The 18,385-nt window shown below is 43.3% G+C and overlaps 1 protein-coding gene across 1 annotated transcript; it reads left to right on the top strand.

Annotated features, from left to right (window-relative positions):
• The first annotated feature begins 1,129 nt into the window (after positions 1-1,129).
• Positions 1,130-6,027, top strand: kcnf1b (potassium voltage-gated channel, subfamily F, member 1b). Its single transcript, XM_036575195.1, has 2 exons — positions 1,130-2,010; positions 4,551-6,027. Exons 1-2 carry the CDS (start codon positions 1,291-1,293, stop codon positions 5,292-5,294), a joined length of 1,464 nt encoding a protein of 487 aa, XP_036431088.1. The 5' UTR covers positions 1,130-1,290; the 3' UTR covers positions 5,295-6,027.
• The last annotated feature ends 12,358 nt before the right edge of the window (positions 6,028-18,385 follow it).

Raw genomic sequence — 18,385 nt, forward strand, 5'->3', positions numbered from 1 at the left:
TCCCTGTTAATTTTCACTGTTATTACTTTCGACTGCAACTGATCGATTAGGAGGGGAAGACAAAAAAGAGAGAAAAAAGGCAAATATAGAGCTGTTGAATAAAAAAAAAGGTGTATTGAAGGGAAATTCCACTGATTTTTCAAAATTTTCTACATAATTAAACGATTAAGATGCAAACAAAGTTGTTTAGAGTGGTTTGGTGTAAAATATCATATGCTGTTCTCACTGAGTCTGAACTGTTCACAGTGGTGGTGATGGGAACCAGGACGTCTGAAGCCTTTAATGCCACTAAAAGCCCCCTCACACACTGTTAGAAATAAAGGATCTGTGCAGGTACAGTTTTTGTTCATCAAGGTACAAACAGTGTAAATGTTCCCTCAAAGGTTCTACAGTGGTTTTAAGATCTGATTGTGAACCTTAAATAAGTTGTTCCAGGTGAAAAGTTCGTATTTGTACCTTTTCATAACCGAATGTTTTAAACAGAACAGTAAAATAAAAGCCTGGAGACGAGACGGGGTGTGTGGAGTCAGTACAGCTTAGAAAATATCATTTCAGTGGATTATGGTTCAGTTATGTTCCCTGACTAAAGGTACTGAGATGGACCCTTGAGGGAACCACCCCAGTGACAAGAGGGGAACTGCCCCAGAGACAGTTTAGTACCTTTATTTCTGAGAGTGTATAAAGTTACATGAAAGTTGGTTATGAATTCACTGCCTGATGTCTCAGACATTGTTTTATGATAGTTTTGAGGATAATCTATACTCATCAACATTCCATATAAACTCAGAAGACACGTGTAGGTTCACTGGTGGTTCTGGATAGTAAATAAAATGTCTGTATTTGTGTTGTAGTCATGGCGACCCCTGGTTCCTATCACCACCACTGTAAAGAAATCTGAACCATTTCACACCAAACCACTCTGAATCTCTCTGTTTGCATCTCAAACACTGAATTCTACGGAAATTTCGGTGGGGTTCCCCTTCAAGCCAATCAAAATCAACAGTTAAAGTGAGCGAGAGAGAGAGGGGGGTGAGGGAAGGGGAGAGAGAGAGAGAGAGAGAGAGAGAGAGAGGTAAAGCTGCTGCTGTCACTTCATCATCTCCTCACTGAGAGCGAGGAGAGGAGAGGAGCGCCGCGCGCGCACGCTTTCCTCCAGTCCGCGCGCGTCTCCGTCCACTTTCCTCTCAGCGCTCTCAACTTCACCAACATCTCCGGAGCGGTCCGGCTCTGCGCGCGCGCTCCTCTCTCCTCTCTCGCGGTATGTGGTGATTGAGGCGCGGCGCGGTGGAGATGTGGAGGTTGCCGAAGAGCCGCCGCAGCAGCTTCAGCGGTCAGAGCGCCGGCGGCGACGGGCAACAGCAGCAGCAGCAGCGCGAGATCTCCGTGAACATCGGCGGCGTGAGGCTCGCGCTCCGGCCGGACGTGCTCAACCGCTTCCCGGAGAGCCGCCTGGCCGAACTGGCCAACTGCCCCGCGCGCAGCTTCGACGTCATCTCCTCGCTGTGCGACGACTATGACCCGTGCGGTCGCGAGTTCTACTTCGACCGCGACCCGGACTCCTTCAAGTGCATCGTGGAGGTCTACTACTTCGGCGAGGTTCACATGAAGAGGGGCATCTGCCCCATCTGCTTCATCAAGGAGATGGAGTTCTGGAAGATAGACCTGAGCTGCCTGGACGAGTGCTGCAAGAGCAACCTGAGCGAGAAGGAGGAGGAGCTGGCCGAGATCGCAGACAAGGTCCGGCTGCTCCTGGACGACCTGCACGGCCTGGACAGTGAGCCGGCCGGGCCGAGGCGCTGGCAGAAGCTCCTGTGGCGCCTCATGGAGAAGCCCGAGTCCTCCCTGGCTGCCCGCGTGGTGGCCGTGGTCTCCTTCCTCTTCATCCTGGTCTCGTCGGTGGTCATGTGCCTGGGCACCATCCCGGACCTCCAGGTGGAGGACGCAGAAGGCAACCGGGCCGAACACCCGACGCTGGATGCCATCGAGACGGTGTGCATCGGCTGGTTCACGGTGTGTAACGGGTTGTCAGGTTGGGATGGTCTTCATTCGGTTAATCGGCTAATTGGACCATCTGCAGGTTCCTCTCACTTTGCTCCTGTCACAGCGCTGCTATGGTTTAAAACCTGCGCGTGGAATCACTCCATTAGGGAAACATCCGGGATTCTCAGGTATAAATCGTGCAGCCATTCTATGGTTGTTTTCCAGTCACTCTGTGGCAAACTAGAACAGTGGAAGTGTCATTTATGACCTCAGGCTCAGCACTGATGCACAAAACCCTTCTATTCTGGTTTTATTAGATCTTAGTGCAGCTTTTGATACCGTTGACTCTTGATTTTAATCCAACGTCTTGAATGCTCTCGTGCACAGTTTTAGAATGGTTTAAATCATATTTAGGCAACAGGCAGTTCATGGATTCAGTAGGAAATCATTCATCAAAAAGATTTGGCATTTCTTGTGGAGTCCCTCAAGGTTCAGTTTTAGGGCCTTTGCATTTATGTACATGCTACCTCTGGGTGATGTCATTAGGAAACATAATATAAATTTTAATAGCTGTGCTGATGACACCCAGTTATACATTTCCATTCCTTCTGATGATCAAGACTCTGTAGACAGACTGACCAGCTGTGTGGCAGATATTTCTCAGGCAAAATTTTCTAAACTTAAATGATGAAAAAACTGAAATACTGATCGTTGGTACAGAAACTCAGAGAAAGCTGCTTTATGAGAAACCTGGTTCTTTAGCTTCATATTCCAAACCTGCAGTAGAAACCTGGTGTGATCTTAGACTCTGAGCTCTGTTTTATCCCGCATGTAAACACAGTCACTAAAGTAGCTTTTTATCATTTGAGAAATATCGCTAAAGTTCGGCCTTTTCTGTCTCAGAGCGACGCAGAGAAACTTGTTCATGCGTTTGTTACAAGTAGACTTGACTACTGTAATGACCTTCTGACTGGACTTCCTAAGAAAACTATACATCCCTTACAACTCGTACAAAATGCATCAGCATCCTAACAAAAACAACACAGAGAGATCAGATCAGTCCCGCTTTTAAAGAGCTGCACTGGCTGCCTGTATCATTCAGGAGAGATTTTAAGACTCTGCTCCTAGTTTTTAAAGCACTAAAAGACCTTAAAGCACCGCTTACATCACAGAGTGTCTGTCTGTTTATGATCTTAGATCTGCAGAAACTGACCTTCTGCAGATACCTTCAGTAAAATACAGAAAACGTGGAGAGACTCGTTCAGTTATTCTGCGTCTAAACTGTGGAGCTCAGTTCACCTTTTATTAGGTAGTCAAGCTCAGCGCTCAGTTTTAAGAAACATCTAAAAACGTCCCTCTTTAGCTCAGCGTTTAATTAAAACTCTACGTCTCTTTGGTGCTTACCTTTTAATGCGATCTGTCATTTTGTTATATGATTCTAAATTAATACTTATATTTTCTTGTATTACTGTTAAGCTTTATCACCTGTCTATAAATGATGATGATGATGATGATTATTATTATTATTATTTGTGTGACAAGCATGGTGCAGCATAACAATGGAACGCTTCCAGTCTACTGCAATCTGTCAGAATGACAGCATGTGAACAGCATAAAACTATAGAGAGTGCTTTTGTTTATAAATACATTTTGTATCGACTTGCTATGATCTACAGTGCCTGCAACAAATTGACTGCATCAACCAGCATCTCTCCAAAAGTGTTTTGCTGCGTCTTATTTCCAGTACCACAGTCTGTTTTCACACATGCACAGACTGAGAAATCTGAAAGAAATCAGAGTAAGAGTTCACATGTACAGAGAAATCTGATTACTGAGCTAGAATCCAGCTCTCTTTATCGGATTTTTTAATTGGATTTCTAGACCTTACTCCAATCTAAGAAATCTGAGTTTGCTGTTTACATGACTGCTTAAATACTCAGACAACTGCAGAAATCCAATTATGATCGGATTATCAAAAGAAAAATGGCTGACGTGTGTGAAAGTGGGACACATTTCAGTCACTGCCACAATGTTGCCATCAGTACATTTTGACACATAAATATTATGTGTCAAAACTTGATATGTCATTTGCTAGCTTGGTTTAGAGAATGTGCTGGCCAGTCATTGTGACCAAAGATGAGGCTCATAAACTGTGGGAAAACAGAGCTCACAATGATGATTTTGACAGGCTTTCAAATGCAACATCCCTACAGTAATTCATGAGTTTATGAGCTTAAAGGAGTGACCAAATGCACCATTTGCTTGGAGAAGCTCCGTTTCCTACTTCTTCAGCTGTGTGTGCAGGCCAGTCTTCACAGCTACCTACACAGATCATACAGGCCTGAGCACTTGGCTGCTAATTACCTCGGCTTAAAGTGCATTAAAAATTCTAATGCTGTGTTCTTGACAACTAGGACGTTGGTGACTTTCCGAGTAGGAATTATGAGTTGGATGGCTGTTCAAGTTGGTTTTTCCTACTCAGAAGTCACAGTTCTGACTTGCGCTACCTAATACATCTCGGTAGTGACTAGAGGCATCTCTCATTTACCTTTAACCTTTGGCTGTTACAGGTGGAGTTTGGTCTGCGACTGGCGTCGGCTCCCAACAAGGTGCGCTTTGCGCTGTCCTTTATGAACGCTGTGGACTTCCTGGCCATCATGCCCTTCTACATAGTGCTGACGCTCACGCATCTCGGCACGGCTGTCATGGAGCTGGCTAACGTGCAGCAGGCGGTGCAGGCGCTGCGCATCATGCGGGTGGCCCGCATCTTCAAGCTAGCGCGTCACTCGTCGGGCCTGCAGACACTGACCTACGCGCTCAAGCGCAGCTTCAAGGAGCTCGGCTTGCTGCTCATGTACATGGGCGTGGGCATCTTTGTCTTTTCGGCACTCGGCTACACCATGGAGCAGAGCCACCCGGAGACGCTCTTCCGGAGCATCCCGCAATCGTTCTGGTGGGCCATCATCACCATGACCACGGTGGGATACGGTGACATCTACCCCAAGACCACGCTGGGCCGCTGCAATGCAGCCATCAGCTTCCTGTGCGGCGTCATAGCCATCGCGTTGCCCATCCACCCCATCATCAACAACTTCGTCATCTACTACAACAAGCAGAAGGTGCTGGAGACGGCAGCCAAGCATGAGCTGGAGCTCATGGAGCTGCAGTCCCTTGAGCTGCCACCAGGGGGTGCCCCGCGAAGGCTCGATGCCCCGTGGGAAGGAACTATGCGCGCCTCGAGAAGTGACACTCATATCCCGCTGCTCACGGCCGGTCATGGGACGGTAGCGGCTAAGAAGAGGAGTGTGTCGTGAAACTGTGAAGACGCTTCATGTTGGTGCCATTTTACTTTGACTCATACGTCTTAAGGCCGTTTCATACTTCTGCGCAGAGATGCGTAGCAGAGATAGGTTTATGGGTAATCGTAACTTGCAAAGGTTTGCAGAGGAGCTGATGTGCAATTAAATTCATTTTTATTTATGTTGCTTATGTCCAAAAGCTTCCAGAAGCAGAATCAAAAGGAACAACTCTTTAAGAGCATGAGGAAGAAACACAGAGACTCCTCCACGTTTGGTCATGTGCGCACACCAAAATCTCAACTGGACGTTGAGGTGCAAAGCCAATGCTGATTAGTTGAGCATGGAAATGTATCCAGTAGTGGAAGATAAAACTAAACAGAGCCAAACAAAACACTGCGCCTTAAAAATCTTCTTCATTGTAGCCAATATTTTACCACTTCTATCCATTCTCAGTCTACGGATTGCAGGAAAGTGATGGCCATTTTCCATTCTCTGTGCATTCTGATTTGGTAAATGCAACACTGCCCCCTAGTGCATGTTAACAAACTGAACGCTTTGGCTGCCAGCTGAAATTTGCAGACGCAGAAGTATAATTCGGCCTTTATCCGCGCTAAGCCATTCTGTTTCCATGTCCAAAGATTGAGAGGACAGTCGGGCTGCTTGTGAGTGGACATTGGGTTTCTTGATGCCTGTTTTCTGTTCAGGTGTTCACAATATCAAAATTCAATAAAGTGCATGCCAAACTACGGCTTCGGGTTTTGCTTAAATCGTTGAGATGAACGTGAGAAATGCTGAACTTTCGATTATAGATTATGTTTGATCAGCCAAGATGTGTTTGGGGTCTCAAGTTGGCTTCTTTAGTTTCATGCTGGTGTTACTAAGCTAAATCAGTGAGTCCCAATTCAGGGGCTGGATCCTTTGAAGGACGCGGTCTATGAAGATGTGTCCTTCAAAGGATGCTTGGACCCACGAAGGCAGAACTGAAATGAGATGGTCTGCTCTACGGCAGATTTCCGGTTTGTGTCACAGCACCGCTGTTCCCGCCCTCACCGTTACGTCACGAACGCTGCTCCTGTCAGTTCTTTTAAAGTTCTTTAAAGATGAAGCCAGAAACTTTGATTTCATTTTTTTATTTTTTCATTTATTAGAGCTGAAGATGCTTCTCTCTCCTTGCTCCCCAAAACAAAACAAAACATTAGCATAAGTTTTGCTTCAGACCACATTTATTGGATTTTTTAAACATCTGTATCGTTCGCTATTCGAATCAGTTTAAACCCAATACATTCATTCAAAAGCGTCTCCTCAGCCGCCGTTCACTCCTCTGCTGACTACGCCATGTTCTCAAATCCACCCGGCAAGCAATGAACCTCAGGATATGCTGGCTGGCGAAGGATCCATCCGTTGGATCCTTCATTGCCATGGAAAAGAAGGACACATTTCTCGGCCGCATATGAAGGAGCCTTCGAAATGGGACAGTCTAGTCGCACCACTGTGACGCAGTCGGCCTTCAAATGCAGCCCCTGAAATGGGACACAGCTATAGTAGCTAAGAAGGAATAGAAGCTTGTAACTCATTAGCATTGTGATAACTGCATGTCTGAATCATCACGCTTGCCTCAAATCGTGTGGAGTTATTTAGTAATCTCAAATAAACTTGCTTATGTGGTTTCTAAGACGACATGCTGTTGTCTGTAGTGGGCAGAAAAAATGGACTTATTTGCTAAAGTAGCAAATTAGCTAAAACAAGTTGTAGCAGCCTTTCTGAGGCCTGAACTTTGTCTGTGCTTTTGTCCATTTTTAACTAAAGAAGCAAACAAACATGTCTTGGCTTATTGACACATGTAGGGTGAAGAGCAAAATACTGTAAACTGTTTTTTTACTCAGCAGTTCATCTACAAGGGCAGTTTGCACCATGCACATTCCTAGAGGTCTATTTATAGTGTAGGTAGTCAGTATAGGTGTGTGCAGTTCAGGCTCAGTGAATAAATGTTTTACAGTTGATCAGCCTCTGAATGGAGTCCAGTCCAGTGCAAAAATACCAGATAAATGTCTTTCCATGAAATATCACTCACACTGGTGAATGTCCATCCTTCAGATCCCTTTGTAGAGATACACCAAACCTCCCATGATGTGCTGTCCATGTGCCTTAAAGATCTGCCCAGCACACTGACCACAATCAAGGACTCCATCCTGACCTGCTTATAGTGTTTGACTGTGTCTGGTCAGCACCTGATCAGTCAAAGCAGTTATGTGGCTGGAACTAAATGGCCAGTGTGTTTTATTTGCAGTGTTGTTAGCTCTGTGTGTAGTGTGAGTGTGCATGAGGCGCATTGTTCACTGCTATGTGTGAGAAATTTTGGTGACACTTTATTCTGAGGGTCCTTTTTGAAACAAACACTCAATTGACTCTAAGTAACATGTCAAAAACATATGAGGGTCAAGATTTGGTTTTGGGTTGAAGTTAAGGTTAGGATTAGGGCCAGGGGGAGGGTTAGGATTAGGCTTTGGGTTGAGGTTAATATATATGTGACATATATATATGTGAAACATATGGAACATATTACTATTACATATAGATGCTTAGAAGATACTATTACTACCTCTACACATCACTGTGCAAAGTTAGTGACCACCCTTCATTTATTAAATTTTCAGTCAAAAAGTCTATTAAGTACAAGTTGTAATTTTCAGTAGATACTTCTGAGATTAGATATGTGATAATCCAGAGAGAAAATGAGACTCCTAACAACCGCCTGGAAGAGCTGGCCGACACCAAAACTGCCCCCATCAGATAAACAGCACTTAAAGCTCTCATCTCTGAGAGAGAGGAGAAAATCAAGCTGCTTCAGATCTGAAAACATCCACAGGTGTTTCTGTCCATCCTTCCACTGTGAGAAGACGACTCAGCGCTGTGGGTCTGAAAGGACGTGTAGCCGTCAAGAAGAACCTTACTGAGAAAAGGAGACGGACACATCAAACAAAGAAGCTGAACAGTGGACTGACCACCCCAGAGTCCAGACCTCAACACCACTGAATGTGTTTGATTACTTCAGAAAATCATCAACCAGCTTCTAAGACTGAACTTTGGAGGTGTGTCTGCAGATTCTTTGAGGAGCTGAAAGTGAGTCTCCTGAAAAGAATGGAAGCTGGAATAAAGGGAAAGAGTGACTCACTGAATACTTAAAAAAATCCATATGATAATTCAATGTTGAGGCTTCTGTTAAATATGTTTTCAAATTTTTTCCAGATGCTGAAAAACCAAATAACTTCATGGCCATAATGACTGGAAATTAGACATATGTATGACCCCATGCCCTGACAAAGTATACGTTTGCGTGTACATTCAGTCATGTGCACTGTTTATGCAAGAACAATGTCACTAAAGCAAGACACTGTGTTCCATTTATGAGAGCTAATGTTTGAGCACCATATGCTAATAATGCACTTAGCATCAAAAACTCAGTAATAACAGAGAAGTTAATTCCCCATAGCTGCTGGTGGCCGGTTTCTGATTGGCTCTTATCCTCCTGGCTGCTCTTTTAGGCCCTGCCTTCTGTGCCAGTCGGCTCTTGGGCCTCCATTGCCATGGGAACCAGGGCGAATGCCCAGCACTAGCTGCAGATAGCAGGACTAGTTGGAAGTGGGCTTCCGAGTTTTAATGCCAGGACAAGCCGGAATTACAAGATGAGGAAACTCCAAACATTTTGGAAGTTTTCTTTTTATAACATTCAGATGCAGTGAAGTATCATCTACACAACACAGGCATCCAGTAAGTGGCGTGAAGGAGAGGAAGAATTCTGCCTGTAGATTCAGTGTGAAAACCCAACGCTGAGTGTGTGAGAGATCGCAGTGACTGTTTGTGTGTGGTTGTATTTGTTTGTGACATTATTACATGAGAGAGAGAGAGAGAGAGAGAGATAGAGTATGAGAGTGTATGTGGAGGGTGGGCAGTTGTATGTCTAATACAAATATTACCTGAAAGACATTGGCTCTAATTCATCAGTCAAATTTCATAATGACCAAAACTATTATTACAATCTAAAATACCAATAATATGAATGAAAACAGAAAATGTACATATTTTACATGCACATTAGTACAAATGAATGCTGTAGGTGTTCCATGTTCCATTTAAGGACATATTACACTGTGCTTTTGTTTACACTACTGACTCCGCCCCCAAAATAAAAAATTCAAAACATAGCTACTGCAGAAGCATCTCAGACACTGCAATAATACAGCGTATAAATATGTTATTTTACACCACACAATCACAATAACACTAGAACTATAAAGTTTGGTCAGTAGGGGGCGCAGTGCTCCACCTTAAACTCCGCCTACGAGCACAGCCATTGGCTCAAAGCCCCGGCCCCATTTTATTGGCTCCTTACTGAAACATCCGCACGAATTAGGATGTGCCGCATATGAACGTAAATGAGGTGCTGGTAGACTGGCGCTTGATTTCACGCACTGAAGCTGATTCTTCATTGGTGCCAAAACATCCTCTTGTTTCCACGTCGTACGAAAGTGTCAACAATTAGACGCAGAGTAGTTTCGTACACCACTAGGCTGTCAAATTTGGGTTCTTTTTACTCAGCTTTGATGAATGAGCCACGGTGCTTAATACAGTTTTGCACCATAATTTAGGGGCTGCAGAATTGGGCTTGTAGACACTACAGAGGGGTAGCAGCTGCCACCCCTCACCACCCCATAGATCCGCCCCTGACACACTGTGTTTGTGCATGAGTGTGCTTTTTTGGGTGTGTGTGAACGTGCATATGCTGTGTGTGTGTGTGTGTGTGTGTGTGTGTGTGTTTGTACATGTCTTGCTATCCTTGTGAGGACTACACTGTTAGAAATGAAGGTTCTGTTCAGGTACATTTTTCATTCATCAAGGTACAAACAATGTAAATGTTCCCTCAAAGGTACAACAGTGGTTTTAAGGTCAGATTGTGAACCTTAAATAAGTTTTTCCAGGTGAAAAGTTCGTATTTGTACCTTTTCATAACAGAATGTTTTAAAACAGAACAGTAAAATAAAAGCCTGGAGACGAGACGGGGTGTGTGGAGTCAGTACAGCTTAGAACATATCATTTCAGTGGATTATGGTACAGTTATGTTCCCTGACTAAAGGTACTGAGATGGACCCTTGAGGGTCCCACCCCAGTGACAAGAGGGGCACTGCCCCAGTGACAGTATGGCACCTTTATTTCTGAGAGTGTATATGTCTTCACAATGATAGGACAACATGACATTTTTGCGCAAGCGAGCACATCTTGCTGTTGTTGTTTTCACCACAAATTACATTGGAAAAACTGAAAGAGAAGAAAAATTGTATTTTGCATACTGAGGTTAAGGTTAGGGCTAAGTTACTTGGCTACAGCATGACAAAAATCAATAGAAAGCTATGGATGTCCTCACAAGCAATGTAAAACAAGATAGTGTGTGTGTATTAGAGTGTGCATGCCGTCTGTGTGTATGTGAGAGAGAGAGAAAGAGAGAGAGGGAGAGAGAGAGAGAGAAAGAGAGAGAGAGAGAGAAGCGTGGGTTTGGACATGACAGTATATCATTAGTGTTTGATTTCACTTTTGTCTGAATGCCAGAATAATGAATGCAGCTGCTTCGCTGTCAGACAGCATGTTTTCAGCAAACCTTCGCACATTACAGCGCTGTTGTACGGAGCAGCAAAAAAAAAAATTACACCTGATCTATCCTAACAGTGAGACCTTTCACACGCACACCAAATAAATATCATTTCAAATTAATAACACGCTCTAAATGTAGGCACACTATGTGTTTTTCCATTGCGCATTCAAAAACAAGAGCTGACCCAAACTCACGGTTCCTGTTCTAGTTCGTCTTCCATCTGATTGAGACAGCTGGAACCATCATAATAACTACGATTAATGATTAATTGGTCATTTTATGCTAAAAAAGACAGTTAATGATTTATTCATATGCTAATAAATTAATTTCAACACATGTACAACCAAATGATTTCAGAACAACAAGCAGATGCTACAAACTTTCGGAGATACAAGCTGCGTTCCAAAGCCTAGGCTGCAGCCAAGGTAGGGCGGGTCCTCGGTAGGACTGTCCTATGAAGACTCCTCCTTAGCAGCCAAATGGTCACCCAAATGGAGCAGTCCTAACGAGGCTGTGTGGTAATGTCACTGAAAGGTCCTGCCTCTTGAAATTGCGGCACAGAACTTGTGAGGGAACTGGTGAGAGAAAATGGAGACTGTTGCACTGTGTTTGTTGCTATGGTAGCTAATACGCCAACAAACGTTTGCAGTACGATAAACTGCATATCGCTGTTGTCGGAAGAAAAGCTTGTATCTCCAAAATGGTAACTGTACAGGGGAAGGAAAAAACATACTTTACTTTTAGTGGAACTCAATGGAACCAGACTTTTTGGGTCATTTCTTTTGGTCCATTCATCTTGAAATTCACACACAATATATATGACCACGCGTATTTTCAACTTATCTCAGAAAACTGGAAAACATAAAACATGGAGATACGAGGTTTTCTTCCGACAACAGTGATGTCTATAAATACTTATGATTAAAATCCGAAATATGGGCAAATACTTTAATTAATCTATCATTTACACTTTATAAGGCCATGAGGACGAAATCAAGGACATGAACCACTTACATTTTAAGACAAGCACTGCTCCAACGGCTTTATTTTCTCCTTTGCACAGAGAATTGTGGGTAACCGAAGGCCTGGAAGTATACATCAGTTGCGTCCTTGAAGTCACCCCGAACGTAGGCTGCATTTCCAGGCTGTATACGAAGGGTGCTTCACTTTGGAACAGCCTTCTATGACGTAGTGGCCGAGAAAGGCAGCCTACCTCGTCTGCAGCCTAGGCTTTGGAACACAGCTATAGTTTAGGTGGAGCTCATAATCGTGTACATTTCTAACTTTATTTTGCTTCACCAAACTAGAACAGTGCACTTATTTGGCTGAGAGGTTTGTTCTGTGCTCCGTGCCCTTTTGCAGACTGCATTTTCTGCCATTATTCACATCAAGGGTTTTCTGACATTTGATTATAGTCGATTACGTGTTTCGATGCCTGCATAATGGCGCAGTTGAAGTGTGCTGTCGATAAACATATTTAAATCTGCGCTGTAGAGGGAAAAGATTTTATCCTGGAACAGCAGCGACGTGATTAAAACCACACATGGATCAGCTACGGCTAGACTGAAAATAATGGATAAAATCAGCTGCAAATGAAATCAAATCTAGCATCAAATGCTGTTTGTAAAGTCAGGCATGCCTGATTGGGCGCTCAAAGTAGTTCTAGAAGTTCCAGACCTCCACTGTAACTCATTATATGCGCTGAGTTTAGTGTAAACCTCCTTCAGCGGCTCCTGTAGCGGATCTGGTTTCAGTTCATTGGTGATCTTAGACTTGATGAAGCAAGAGAGGCTGCAGAAACAGCAGAGAACGCATTTGACTTCTGATTTTGTGTGTGAGAGAGAGAGAGAGAGAGAGAGAGAGAGAGAGGGAGAGAGAGTGGTATGGATTCTGAGCAGAAGGCGAGACGCCCACAGTCGTGCTGCTCGTTAGTGTTCTCACTGCAAAATAATTAGAACAGCACTGCCAATTCCAGCCTCAGATAATTACTCAAACACCACACAGGCCGACACAAAGGCAAGGCACAGTGACCTTCACTGGACACAGAAACTTGCCGTCGCGTCCGAGGAGTCAAATAAAAGAGAAAGAATCAAGATAGAAGAGTTAAAATGACACCGACAGAGAGGATGAGTGTGGAATTAGCTTTTGTCTGAAAGGGAAAATAGAAAAGTGCCACAAAGACTTTTTCACATAGATCATTAAATATGAAGCTTTAAATGAGTCCATCTCCTTTACCCACATCTGTCCACCCCGATGAACTGATTCATCCATCCATTCATCCACCCTTCCATCTGTCCACCCTTCACCCATCTGTTCATCAACCCAGCAATTCATTCAGCCACGCTTCTATCTATCCGTCAGTGCAGCAATCTGTCCACCCATCTACACATCCATCCATCCATCCATTCATCCATCCTTCCCTCCATCAATGCAGCAGTCTGCTCATCCATCCACCCATCTACACACACACATCCAACCATCCATCCATCCGTCAATGTAGCAATCTGTCCTCCTATCCATCCATATATCCAACCATCCATCCAGCCGTCAGTGCAGCAATCTGTCCTCCTATCCATCCATCCATTCATCCACCCGTCAATCCAGCACTCTGTCCTCCCATCCATCCATCCATCCATCCATTCATCCATCCATCCTTCCCTCCATCAATGCAGCAGTCTGCCCATTCATCCACCCATCTCCACACACATCCAACCATCCATCCCTCCGTCAATGCAGCAATCTGTCCTCCTATCCATCCAACCATTCATCCATCCGTCAATGCAGCAATCTGTCTTCCTATCCATCCATCCATTCATCCACCTGTCAATCCAGCACTCTGTCCTCCCATCCATCCACCCATCCATTCATCCATTCCTCCTTCCCTCTATCAATGCAGCAGTCTGCCCATTCATCCACCCATCCATCCAACCATCCATCCAACCGTCAATCCAGCACTCTGTCCTCCCATCCATCCATCCATCCATCCATTCATCCATCTGTCCAGCAATCTTTCCATCCATCCATCTACACATACATCCAACCATCCGTCCATCCGTCGTTGCAGCAATCTGTCCTTCCAAACATCTGTCCGTCCAGCAATTTATTAATCTATCTATCCATCCATCCATCCAGCAATCTATCCATCCATCCATCTACACATACATCCAACCATCCGTCCATCCGTCATTGCAGCAATCTGTCCTTCCAAACATCTGTGCGTCCAGCAATTTATTAATCTATCCATCCATCCATCCATCCATCAATAAAGCAATCTGTCCACCCATCCCCAAATCCATCCACTCATCCATCCATCCATCCCTCCATCTATCCATCCATCTGTCCATCCATGCTGCAATCTGTCCTCTCTTCTATCCATCTCTCCAGCAACCTATCAATCCATCCATCCATTCATCTGCCAATGAAGCAGTCTGTCCTCCCATCCATCCATCTGTCCAGCAATCCATCCATCCTTCCATCCAACCATCCATTCGTCCATCCATCCATCCATCCATCCATCCATCAATGCAGCAATCTGTCCACCCATCCACACATCCATCCACTTATCCATCCGTCCAGCAATCCATCTATATGTACATCCATCCATCTATCCATCCATCCATCAATCCATCCATCCAGTATCATATTCATCCTTTTATTCCTACATCCACCCATCCATCCATGCACTCAGCAATTCATCCGTTCATCTTTCCATCTGTCCACTTAACAATTCATAATTAATCTATAATTCCATCCATCCATCCATCCATCCAACTATCCATCTATTATTGATCCATTATTCATTCATATGTCCATTATTCATCCTTCTATACGTTAACAAACCCATTCATCCACTCAGCAATACATCCATTCACCTTTCCTCTGTCAACTCAGCAATTCAAATTTACCTGTCCATACATACATCCATACATACATCCATCCACCTAGCAATACATCCATCAGTCAAACATTCCTCTTATCCATTTGTCTTTTCATCAACCCAGCAATTCATCCATGCATTCATCAATCCATCTTTGAGAAGCTTCAGACACTTTTCAAACACTTTTAAGTTACAGTCTGTATTTGTTCAGTTTGTGGTGGATTTCCTCTTGCTTCTGTGTGTGTGAGTGTGTGTCTATGTGTGTGTGTGTGTGTGTGTGTGTGTGTGTGTGAGAGAGAGAGAGAGAGAGAGAGAGAGAGAGCTTTCCTTGTAAATGCATAAGACACGTCTTACTTCCTCTGAATACATACATACATTCAGTCATATACCAGCAGCTACAGAGGAGCATGTATCTGTGACTAAAGACTGATGAGACTCCAGCTGTCTGTCCAGGCAGAGCTGGAGGGCAAGAACTCAGAGCAGGACAGCAGGAGGAAATGAAAAGGTGTCAGTACTTTATGGACATGTGCTGACTTCCCTGCGCTGTGATTAACCTGTTTAATGAAGCGGAGAGTGAACACGTCAGGAAGAGGATGGGAAGTCCTACTGCCGCAGTTTAAATTGATCAGGCGGACTCAGGGATTAGCCGCTTCAGTAACTGGATAATGTCCAGCAGGGGTGCAGTTTTTAAGGCATGTGGCAGCAGGTAACATCCCAGAGGCCTTTGCTGTGTCCAGATTCTCCTGTTTAGCCATTGTAAAGATCAAAAGAATTCTCCAGAGCCGTGTCCAGTGTGTGTTTATGGAGCTATAACTGGTGTGAAATGAATTACAGACTGATGTGCTGCTTCCTGGGTGAGCTCCTGGGTTTTCTGCTCTCTTTATGTGGTTCCCTGAACAGCTGCCAATTCACACCTCCCCCTGGAGGTCTCCCACGGTTTTGTAGCAGACACACCGTCGCTCTCAGAGAGATAACGCCTCCTCCCTTCTTCTGAGTTCGTTTTAGGATAGATACCGCGCTCAGCCTCTCCGCTGCAGTGCTCTGTTCTCAATGCCTTTCATCACTTATTTGCTCCATTCTTTTGTGTAATGCTTGTTTATACATTAAAGGAGTAAAAGAACAGAAAAACTGACTCAAACATGCTTATAATAGAAGAGGGCTGGTGATTCAGATTCTATTATAAATGTGTTTTTTCCAGTTCTTTTACTAAATACAGGGACATTATTGTCTGTGGTAATGAACTCTACACTACAGATAGAGATCACTACAGATGTAGAGATTGGGCTAAAAAAACACATGCGTAATCCTTTTAACTTACAATCACTAATATTATTATCATCATCATTATTATTATTATTATTATTATTATTATTATTATTATTAGTAGTAGTAGTAGTAGTAGTAGTAGTAGTAGTAATATTACAGTAACAAAAGCATAATACATACTACTATAAGATAATGATAATTATTATATGAACAACTATGGTTTGTTGGTATTAGAATGGTCTAATTATTAGAAAGGTCTGATTATTGGAATGGTCTGGTTATTAGTACGGTCTGATTATTAGAACGGTCTCATTATTAGAATGGCCTAATTATTAGACATGGTCTGATTATTAGAATGGTCTGATTCATGGAAAGGTCTGAGTATTAGAATTGTCTGAGTATTAGAATTGTCTGATTATTAGAATGGTCTGATTATTGGAATGGTCTTGTTAATGGAATGGTTTGATAATTAGAATTGTCTGATTATTAGAATGGTCTGATTCATGGAATGGTCTGAGTATTTGTCTGATTATTAGAATCTTCTGATTATTAGAATGGTCTGATTATTGGAATGGTCTTGTTAATGGAATGGTTTGATAATTAGAATTATCTGATTATTAGAATGGTCTGATTGTTAGAACGGTCTGATTATTGGAATGGTCTGGTGATTAAAAAGTTCTGGTTATTAGAATTATCTGATTATTGAATTGGTCTGATTATCAGAATGTTCTGATTATTAAAATGATCTGATTATTTGGACTGGTCTGATTACTAGAATGGTCTGATTTATTATTGTAGTGGTCATCTCTGGGCTCCTTTTATTAATGAAGAACAGTTTCATGTGATTGGCTGCTCACAGCCATGAGCGCATGTATGTTTGTTTTTGTAAATTTATAGGGACGTAAATGTCCTGACTGTATATGAACACTAGAGAAAATCTACAGGAGCAACAGAGTGAAGCTGACTTTATAAAAAGCTTTTAAAAACCAGTAAAACGATTTATGTTGGGGTGTAAAATACATGTGGAGTACAGTGTTATTATATATAGGTACAAACATATCGTTGCTGTTGGAATGGATCTCCATTTTTAATTTTTTCAATGCCAAACGCCTGTCGGCCTTTACATTCGGTCAGAGCTTAATGATCAATGGACCAATAGAAATGCACCAGAATTTCTTAGAATAAGATCTTTTAACATCTGCTATGAGTTAAACACGTCTGACAGCAGCAGAATATATAACACACACCGAGCACATGCATAATCCCATATCCAGACACTGTAGAAAAAAAGAGCAGTGTGTGTGTGTGTGTGTGTGTGTGTGTGTGTGTGAGAGAGAGAGAGAGGCTGACTGATTGCAGATCAATAATAATGATAGGTTGACCCTCACTTCACCGTGCGCGTGTATAAATCTGTGTGATGTATGAGTGACGCTCGCGATTGTTGTGTGATTTGTGCTGCTGGTCTGATGAACGTGTTCCGCTGGTGTTTCTTGTTTCCTGATTTGTTATCGAGTGAAGATATCGATAAACAACACATCACAGAGACGGACGGAGAGACGGGCGAGGTGAAGGCCCTTACACACGCATGCACACGGTCAGATCGCTCTGCACGGACCACACCGGGGTTACAGACTGCTGACAATGCGTTCAGAAAGTCCAGTATAATGATTGAAGACACCTGCTGGACCACTGACCCAGTCCGTAGCATCACTGACCATAGAACAGATTTGGGAGCACCAAGATATTACTGTTCTCAAAATACTAGACCATGTGGAACAGTGTAAAAAATTAATGAATAAAAAATTGAGATGTGTGGGGGGGGGCAGTGTAGAAATGCAGTTAAAGCTGTTTATTTATATTCTACATTATTATATATCCAGTAATGCTGTTTAATTCTAATTTGACAGAAAGACAGAGCGAGAAATCCAGTAATAGAGACACACAGCGAGAGCAAGACAGGCAGAGAGAGAGAGAGAGAGAGAGAAAGAGAGAGAGAGAGAGAGAGAGAGAGAGAGAGAGAGAGATTCAGCAATTAGAGAGCAAAAGCGATAGAGAGGCACTGTTTATACATTGCTCCTTAAGAATGCAATGTCATTAGTAAGTGTGTGTATTTGTGTCTTTTAACCTTTGTGTGTGTGTGTGTGTGTGTGTGGGTGGGTGTGTTTGAAATGTGTATGAATCAGTGTGTGTGTGTTTGTGTGTGTCACTGAACAAAAGCACTTGTTGGTATGAGTGTGTGTGAAGAGGAGCAGCTTATCGCACAGGAGCAGGTGTGAAAGAGACGGTGTGTGGGCGGACAATTACACACACACACACACA

The sequence above is a fragment of the Colossoma macropomum genome, unplaced genomic scaffold, assembly GCF_904425465.1.
Source record: "Colossoma macropomum unplaced genomic scaffold, Colossoma_macropomum, whole genome shotgun sequence".
NCBI lineage: Eukaryota > Metazoa > Chordata > Actinopteri > Characiformes > Serrasalmidae > Colossoma > Colossoma macropomum.

Coding starts and splice junctions, on each gene's coding strand:
- kcnf1b (XM_036575195.1), top strand. CDS start 1,291: ATGTGGAGGTTGCCGAAGAGCCGCCGCAGCAGCTTCAGCGGTCAGAGC. Junction 2,011..4,550: donor TGTGCATCGGCTGGTTCACG/GTGTGTAACGGG, acceptor TGGCTGTTACAG/GTGGAGTTTGGTCTGCGACT.